The 9747-nt window shown below is 30.9% G+C and overlaps 1 protein-coding gene across 1 annotated transcript; it reads left to right on the top strand.

Moving 5' to 3' along the window:
• Positions 1–1549: 1549 nt before the first annotated feature.
• LOC111296716 (uncharacterized) lies at positions 1550–4108 on the top strand. Its single transcript, XM_022891155.2, has 3 exons — positions 1550–2685; positions 2943–3374; positions 3528–4108. Exons 1-3 carry the CDS (start codon positions 2229–2231, stop codon positions 3794–3796), a joined length of 1158 nt encoding a protein of 385 aa, XP_022746890.1. The 5' UTR covers positions 1550–2228; the 3' UTR covers positions 3797–4108.
• The last annotated feature ends 5639 nt before the right edge of the window (positions 4109–9747 follow it).

Genomic DNA, 9747 nt, shown 5'->3' with positions numbered 1-9747 from the left:
TTTTAATTGAAAATATAAAATATTTTATGAAAGCATAAAAGTGGGACAATGATTTCAACAGTCAAAAGGAATCAACAAAGAAAAAAAAATAATTAAAGTCACCTAAAAATCAATCAAAAGAAAGAAAAGAAAAGGGAAGTTGAATGACTCACCCCACCAAAAAAGAAAGTAACAAATATTTATTTGTTTGTTTTTCAATGAAATGATAAAGAAAATAAAAAGAAGGCTATAATAATTAAACTATTTGATTCCCCTAATCCAAAAAGAATACTATTTTTGATTGTGGAAAAACTAGTCAAGCACTTGGTTTTATTATCAACAATCACTTTCTTAATTAATTAATTATCTTCGTATCTATGAAATTTGAGAACAAATATTTTATAATATATTTTTAAGTTTGGTGATGGGTCTAAGTGGTGGGAATCATTTGAAAAAAAAAAATCTTCATGTTTATGGGGTTTTGCACCAACCTTTTGCATAATATTACCACTTGTTTTTTGTTGCTTACGAGTTTCATTCCCTTTCATGTGCATGCAAAAGCTCCGTCTCGTAAATGAGGAAAAAAAAAGATTGTATTTTTTTTTTTTTTTGTATTGCTTTTGTTGTCCCCCATTAAGATTTATGATACTTTTACAAAGACAAATAAGAAAATTCATGTACATTTATGCATGTATCAAAGCAAAAAGCATGGCTTTGATCAATACTCAAGTACATCATTGTAGAAAGAAGAGAAAATCTAAAGTTGTGACTTTAAATGAACTCAAATTGGCTTTTGAGCGAGTAGGCCTAATCAAGAGGGCTTTACCTATAATTATACTTCTAACTTATAACTAAATGAAAAATGTGTGTTGGGTGCATATTTATGAAAAAAAAACTTGACACAGCAATAGATATTAAAGATATATAATTAATCTACTGTTAATAAGTTTAATTTCCAAAGAGGCACTAACATCCAGGATACCTTGTTGAAATGGGAAAATCTATGCCTGTGTTGGGAATCTCTCATGTCTTTTTGGCCATATCGTCATTCTTTTTAGTTTTGAAAGAATAACATGCTCCATATTAATTCGTAATGAAAAACTCAATGTTAGACACAATTTGGTATTGAAAAATCTCTAATTTGGTAATTCAAGTTTGATTTGTGAGACGAAAAGACTATAATTGTTTTAACTACATAAAAATATAAATGATTTTAACTCAAGAATAATAGAACTTCAAATAATTTAAATCCAAAATAATTAACTAAATTTGAGCAAATCGGCCCTTATGCTATCAAAATTAGTAAAAAAAAGTAAAAAAATAAATAAATAGAGAATAAGTAGTGGGGACAACATTAAAATTTTAAAATTTTTTTTGACATAAAAGCCTTAGTTTAGAAATTAAAAAATTTTACAAACATTGTAAATTGAATTTTAATTTTCCGAGAATCATCTTTAAAAAATAAATTAACCATTTCCATTTGAATTAAAAAATCTCATTTCACTTTGAAATTTTTTGTTTTTTCGGTTTTTATTTTAAATTTTATCATTTGGAAAAAAAAAAAAAAAAAGAAGCAAAAGGGTTTGAGAAAGAGACAAACAGATTCTGGTGCTGTTCCAAAGCCCGATGAGAAAAAGAAAGCGAGGCACGGCCAACATCAGTACCAACACATCCAAAACCAAAGAGAGACACACTCACCCACCCACCCACACGAGCGGTTCTCGAGTTGCATGCAAAGCCCCAGACTTTCATTTTTTATTTTTTTTACTTCTTTAATAAATAAATAAATAAATTGGTCTCCTACTCAGTCCTCGTTCTGACATGGGCGCCTAAGACCCTGCCCTGACCTCATTTATCTTTGCTTTTTTAAATGCAAGAACAAGAGAGCAAGAATCGTGTGGGTTCTTCTCTTCTTTTTGTTTTTATTTTTGCTAATGCTAACTTTGCTTTTTCCAAGCAGTGAAAATAACTAAAATCCCTTGCCATTTTAAACCTTGTTTTCCTTTGATTCTTCTCTACCCCACACATTTGATTAACAAGAGACTAACTCTCTCAATTCTCAACTCTCTCTCTTCCTCCTATTTCCTTTTCTTTCCTCTCCTTTCCCTCTACCCAAACATTCTTCTCAAATGGCTGACAGAGATACCTAGCTTCTTTCTTCTTTGATCATCTGTTCCTTTCTTCTTAGTCCTCTTAACAGTTTTTTTTCTTGGTTTTCTTTTCTGGGTTTATCCTGGTTTTTGATAACAATGAGTTTACAAATTCTAACTAACGATTTTAAATGCTATAATGGGGTGGTTCAAGAGATGAACTTTTTAGCTCCTCCTGCTATTTTTTCTCATCCAATAGAAAGAGATACAAAAAACTCTCGAATGGGGTTTCAGATTTCAAGCTCTTTAATGGAACAAAGCAATAAATGTTTGAGCTTTGAGCCGCCAGAAAGCAGGGGAAGTAAGGGAGTTGCTGCTTGTGATGGAAAAGTTGGGTTTTTGGGTGTTGAAAAAAGTGGACTGTCTTTGAATTTAAGTGGTGAAGATGAAAGTAACAAGAACTCTGGTGCTCTTGGTGGGACCAAAATTGGACACACTAAGCTTTGTGCTAGAGGTCATTGGAGACCAGCTGAAGATTCTAAGCTGAAGGAGCTTGTAGCTCAATATGGGCCTCAAAATTGGAATTTGATAGCTGAACATCTCGAAGGAAGATCAGGTAACTCAAAATTTTCTGTCAAACAAAAATTATCAACATTCTATGAAAGTCTTTTTTTGTTTTTGGATTTATTTCACTTGAAAAGGAGAAAGTTGTTTTTCTTTTTTGCTTTTGTTCTACATTTTAAAGGGAAGATCTTAACAATGCTTTGAATCTGATTAGTTAAATCAAATAAAGTTCCATTTTGCTATCATTAGTTTTGTAAAAGTCTAATGATCTTTTTCCTAAATGGATGTTTTTTGTTGAATGATTGGCAGGGAAGAGTTGTAGATTAAGATGGTTTAACCAGCTAGATCCAAGTATTAACAAGAAAGCTTTTACTGAGGAAGAAGAGGAGAGGCTCTTAGCTGCACATAGGCTGTACGGTAACAAATGGGCAATGATTGCTAGACTGTTTCCTGGCAGGACTGATAACGCAGTAAAGAACCACTGGCATGTGATCATGGCTAGGAAACATAGAGAGCAATCAAGCATTTATAGAAGGAGAAAGCCTTCATCTTCTTCTGCCTCTCAGGCCCTCCCTAAAGGATTGGATGAGACTATTCAAAACAATGCTTGCAGTGATCAATCAATCATTTCTAGCAACATAGATGAATCTGCCTCTACTTGCACTGATCTATCCCTCACTCCCTCATCAGCTAAAGTGCCCGCTGGAGTTTGCACCTTTTTTAGTCCAGTTCACCAAATGGGTATGCTTACTTTTCCTATATTTACCAACGGTTGTAATGATCATTTGCTTTTCAATTGTACAATGCTTATATTTTTCATGTTGGGTTGATTTTGTTTTATTTTATCTTATAATAATTTATTAAATAAATGCTCTGTAATTTTGTGTTTTGCAGGTTCATCAGGTCAAAAAGTTGTGACCAGAGGAAATGGGGATTTTGACAAGTTTTATGGCACCGGTAATGTATTTTACCAACAAGGACCAATGGGAGTGGTTATGGGTGTGGACCAATCTACTCACTCATCAGATTCAAACTCAGAAGTTTCACCAGCTGAGTCAGTGGGCACAAATAGGACCAACCACTCCATGTCTGGGGAAAGTGGAAATGGAAATGAGAAGATCAACCTGCCCTTCATTGATTTCCTTGGAGTAGGAGCTTCTTAAAGACTATTGGGTTGCTCTTTTTTTTTTGGTTAAAACTAAAGAGATCCAGCTGAAAACATAAGAAAAAAGAGCAAAACTTTTGTTGGGTCCAATGGGCAAAAATTTTGAGCTTCTGCAGTTGGTCATATCATCTCTGTAGTTTTGTATATACAGTTTAGTTCCATATATGGAACCAAAAGAGAACTATAGTTTAAAAAAATAGAGAAAGAGAGTTCTAAGCTGTTATGAGTTTAACAATATAATAAAGAAATTTTCAAACTTCTATTTGCATAGTTTTGGATTTATGCCAAACAACAATGGCAGCAGCTAGCAAGTAGGCCTTTGTTATTCTCTCGTGATTAAATGGAACTAATTTCCATGTGATATTTCATGACTCTTAATAACTCTGTTTGTGATTTGATTTGATTTTTTTTACCATATTTTACACACTCCTGCTCCTAGCAATTGATTCCATGAAATTTCTTTTCTTTTCCCTTTAACCAATCAATTTCCTGTTTGAGATGTGGTTAAGCCACGACCACATCGATGAAAGATCAACAAAATTTCATGGCTACCGCTTTCATTTGGAAGGCTGACAAGAAATTTTTATTTTTATTTTTATCATTTCATCACGTAGTTTTGATATTTAGATTTGTTTTTCATTGTTTCGTTCGTTTTGAGATTGAACCGTCTATCATCCAAACAAAGCTTTACATCAAGTGGGGTCTACAAATCTTGCAAGAGTTTCCATCTTCATGGTTGGTATATAATCAATAAAAGAAAACTTAATTATGAAAAAAAAAAAAAAAAGAATGACCGAAATCTAAAATCTTGTTTATGCAAAGAAATTTGATCATACATATATTATTTTACAATGATAAATTTATGTTTTCGTTCTTGGTTTTACTAAATTCTTACCAGCTGATTTTTTCTTCAAAAGAAATCCGTTTTTATGTAATTTTACAATTTTTTTCCTATAACATTATAATTATTTAATAATATTAAAAAATTATATAAAAATTCATCACTTACAAATGTGGACTACATGTAAAATTTTTACAAATTTCGTACGTAAACATCCCAATTTATCTAGAGTTGTAACTGTTTGATTTATTTTTGTTAAATGTTAAAAAAATTAAAAAAAGAAAAAAGTAGGAGAGTTTGTAACTGAGTTTCTCACTACAGTAAAATGATGTATTAGCGGCAATTTTGTAGCAATCTTTCGCTTACAAATATCATTAGCTTCCATGTTTTTATAAAACTTCAGGCATTTATTATCCAAACGTCACTAAATATTCAAATAGCGACGTTATTATTTATAAACACCAACCAAGACTTGATATTAGAGGCGTTTCTCGACTAAAACACTTTGAATATTTTTTATTAAAAATTTCGGTCAATAGTTAAGGCGTATTTCTGACAGACAACACCTTCAATAATCACGTCATAAAAAATTGTATGAAATTAATGAAAGCGTTGTCTACAAGAAACAACTTCAATATTTGGACAAAAAAATTTTTCAGGCTTATTAAATTTATTTTCTTCATAAGTATATTCAATATTAAGCTTATCAAATTGTTTTGATCATACGAATGTTTACCATAAGGTTGTTGGTTCGATCCATCTTTTAGTTTCTTTTTTGGGTTTAGGCACAGATTATTTGTTATTAATTATTCTATACGTTTTCTTGGCAAAAATGCCTTCACCAATTGCTTTAAAAAAATTTTCATAGAATATTGAAGGTATTTTTTGTGGAGAGACACACTTAATAATTAATAAAAAAATATGAAACTGATTTTTGAAGGTGTTTTTTGCCGAACTCGCCTTCTATAATCCAACCAGTAATTTTTTTTATTTTTAAAGGCGATTTTGCAAGAAACACCTTCAATATTCCATAGACAAAACTTGGATGGGATGGTTGAAGGCGTTTTTTGCTCAAAATGCCTTTAATATTTTCAACAATAAATTTTAATGATTGAATTATTGAAGGCGGCTATATCCAAAAACGCCTTCATAAACATTTTGTTACGGATTAATGAAGGCGTTACTCGTAGGAAAATGCCCTTCATAATTCATTCGATTAATTTTTAGTTGGTATTATTGAAGATGTTTTTTTGTCCAAAATGCTTTTAATATTCCAAACAATAATTTCTTGAGGGGATTATTGAAGGCGATTTTGGTAAACAAACGCCTTCAATGTTTTCTGTTATGGGTGATTGAAGGCATTTTCTTGCTAAAAACGCCTTCATTAATCACATCAAAAAAATATAATTGATACTTTATATGTGAAGTCAGTTGTAGATTTATGTCCAAAAAAAATGCTTGCTGTCAGTTGTATATTTATGCTCAGAAAACATTTGATTTATATATCTGATACTATGAATTACATTTTGAAATTTGCATAATGAACATTATTGTATTTCAAAAAATAGACCACACATCTGAAATTAAAACTGATAACGGTGTCATATTAATATACATTTATGAAATAATTGTACTCAGTAATTTATTAAGTACACATAATGTATTCATATTAAGTATAACAATAATATTAAACCAATACCCCCAATGTACAAACTTAAAGTTTCCATTCAACATGGCATGTTAAAAACATTATAACAATTTGTTCCATATATATTTACATTCAACCAACAATATCTAACCTGAAGGTTTATCAATATTGATAAATGACAATACATAATCACACCATTCTTTACAGACTTCATCCAACTCCTCTTCCGTGAATCTTTCTTTACCCTTCTACTAAAAAAAATATCATAAGTAAATGTTAAGAAATGAGAACATAATGTACCATTTTATTTTTTTGAATATATAACGAGTTTATGAAATTTATACTAACCTTCAATGGTGTGGTCATAAAATCATGTAACACTATCTCCCACATAAAACGAAGGACATAATATCCACATTTAGTATTACCGGGTTGACGAGGTACTTGAAAATTAAATTGAGTGGGTTTAAAAAATATTTATCTAAACAAACTTAGCATTAAAAGAATAAATTTGACATTTACCATTAATGGCACCCATTTCAATTTTTTTATCTTCTTATTGAATGCGGATATTACCCTAAATTGAAAAGAAAAAAATTAGTGGGAACATAAATAAAATTTCTTATGAAGAAACAAAACATATATAATATAATAAAGTACTATAATACATCTTTATAAAAGTTTGAATATCGGGGTTAGGCATCGTCATTGGATTAACTGAATTAAAAAAGTATGACGTTAAGAATTTGATGTCAATCACAATAAGCACCAAATTACGACTGTAAAATAATAACAATGATATACTCAGAATACACATCAAATCATAAAATGGAGTAGGTTGGAGTAATTAAAGTTGGAATATAGCTTATTGCGTATTATACGGGAGCAAATAATAATCAACTAGTCTTTTCATGCATAGGATCACATGATTAGCATAATATACGACTATGCCACTCTACTCACTAATAAAGTTGGAGTCAATGAATCTAAATATGTTCGTCAATTGTATCCTATTCAACTTTCTATATAGGAAGCTACACGATAACAATCAACATTGCTGGTTAGTATTACACCCTAATGCTAACTTACTACATATTGAATGTGCATATTTGTATTTATAAGCTAACCTCATATAAACAATGATTGCAACAGCTGATAATTCATCCATTTCACAAAATTCTTTCACCTCATCCACACCAATAAAAGAAAATGATTGTTTATCAAATAAGTCTTCCTCAGACTCAATGGATATTAAGTTTTTGTCGGTATAATTCTCCAACAAATATTTTGTTAACTCATCCATGGAAGCCTAGACAAGGGTCAGACTTTAAGTCTGAACATCCTCCTACAATATTTAATGAAATATAAGTATTAAAACTAAATCAATCAATATAATAAACAAATTGATATTCAAATTATAAACAATATCATACTTCTTGGGTGGTAACGGATGATGGGATGGCTTTTTTACTTGCAACGAAAGCTTATTGTACGGGGATGATGCTATCAGGTCGAGGTACTGGCATAACCTGCTGCATTGCTGCCAACATTGACTCCGAAGCATCGAGTCTTTGCTGTTGGTCGTTGAGGCGTTGCTCCTGGTCATTAATTTGTTGCTGTTGTTGCTCAATTACTGCTTCATATTGTGCATTTCTCATTCATGGGGTTTTTGATTGTTTACCAAAATACGTTGATGGCAAGACAAATTTACCAACCCCACGAACCCGACCAGGCCTTTCTTTAGCACCTAATGCTAAAGACAAAGGATATTCGCCATACTGGGTTACCAGTTCACTAGATTTTACTTTGGCAATATAATTATCCTGAAAGACAATAATAAGTTAAGCTGTTAGAACAAATCTACACAAGCGAGTATATATTCATGCATACAACCATAATGCCAATCATACATTATATCAAAAAAGCAGTTATCTATACAATCTTTTTTGTCATTTCCTCGGTTGCTTCATTTGCAAAGGATCCATCTTTTCGTAGATGTCCTTATTTTCAAACATCCCATCTAGAAACTTCTATGTTTGATCTCACTAATTCCTATTAAATTACTGTAATAAAAGAATTAGAATATATAAAATGAATGTTCATAAATATTCATTAATGAGTATAAAATAAGTGTGCAATACATACAAGCTCATACTTCACATTTGCATATCCTTTTCTTGCTGTCCGATGGTGATATTGCTGTTTGACCTGAATGTCTCAATGTTGTTTTATGATTTTTTACAAAATCAAGAAACTACGTCAATCATATATGTAGATGAAAGGCTATATTGCATAAAGACTTATAAATTTGGACTAATTTGGTAATGGGTTTGCATACCAAAAAATCTTTTGAAAGTCAATATTGAACAAAATTTGTCCAATCTTCAACACTTATGACTTCTTCATATGCCACAGGTGGAACAGCCAAAACATCACCTTTACTAGCCAGCGGTAAAATATATTGGGTTATCAATCTGCTTTTAAAGTTTCTGAAAGCTTTCCTAGCAAATTACAACACAATCTTTTGACACTCAATTGGGGTGTTGAACCATTCCTAAATAAGTTAACACAAATAGTATCAACACATTGAATTTTAATTAAATGATCATATAACAAATTTTACGAAATAATTGAATAAATATACCACAACAAACTGCCATATCTCATCCTTTATATCATTAGGAACTCATTGCCAATCAATGTACGTAATTGAAATCCTCCGACGGATGATGGCTTCAATATGAGTAGCCATCTTGATAGTTCTTTTCGATACAGGCTGCCCACTTTGATTGAAGTCAACATAAATTTTTGTGTTAGTCACTTTGATTTGTTTATTTGAGCCCCTTCTCTTTTTTTTTTGGCCTACACTTTTTTCTTCTGCATGTTCATTAGAAAGAGAATGATATTGTTTGGAGTCCATATTACTTGCAATATTGATCATAACTATACGAATTACATAATATGACCCTATAAATTGATCATTGTACTTAATTTAATACAACTAATACCATACTATGTATAGAAATAACATTTAGCATATCATTTAGCAATGTGCTCATACACACCCTTCAACAAACCATTCAGAAACACCATTTAGCTCCCAATTTCATTCAAACCCATTCAGCAAAATAATATCAGACAATAAGGTTCAGCAAACCATTAAGCATGAAATATTATTCAAACCTTCAATATCATACAATACCATTCGACAATACAATATTAGTCAATAAGGTTCAGCAAACCACAATATTTAATACGTACTATATAGAAACAACATACTTGTAATATGAATAGAATCTTGGACGACTATACTGACGGTGATGTTAATGAAAATATATAAACGCATATGTCAATATTAAGGAACTGAAAAAACAAAAATTCTCTATTGAATATTGTAAATAATACAATAAACTAAAAAAAAAAGACTTACCAATTAAAACAGAGGTTCACAGCGATGATT

The sequence above is a fragment of the Durio zibethinus genome, chromosome 12 (assembly GCF_047325235.1).
Source record: "Durio zibethinus cultivar Kanyao isolate XHJ-2024 chromosome 12, ASM4732523v1, whole genome shotgun sequence".
Lineage (NCBI taxonomy): Eukaryota > Viridiplantae > Streptophyta > Magnoliopsida > Malvales > Malvaceae > Durio > Durio zibethinus.
Note: the sequence above shows the minus strand (reverse complement) of the source record. Positions and strands in the feature narration are given on the sequence as shown.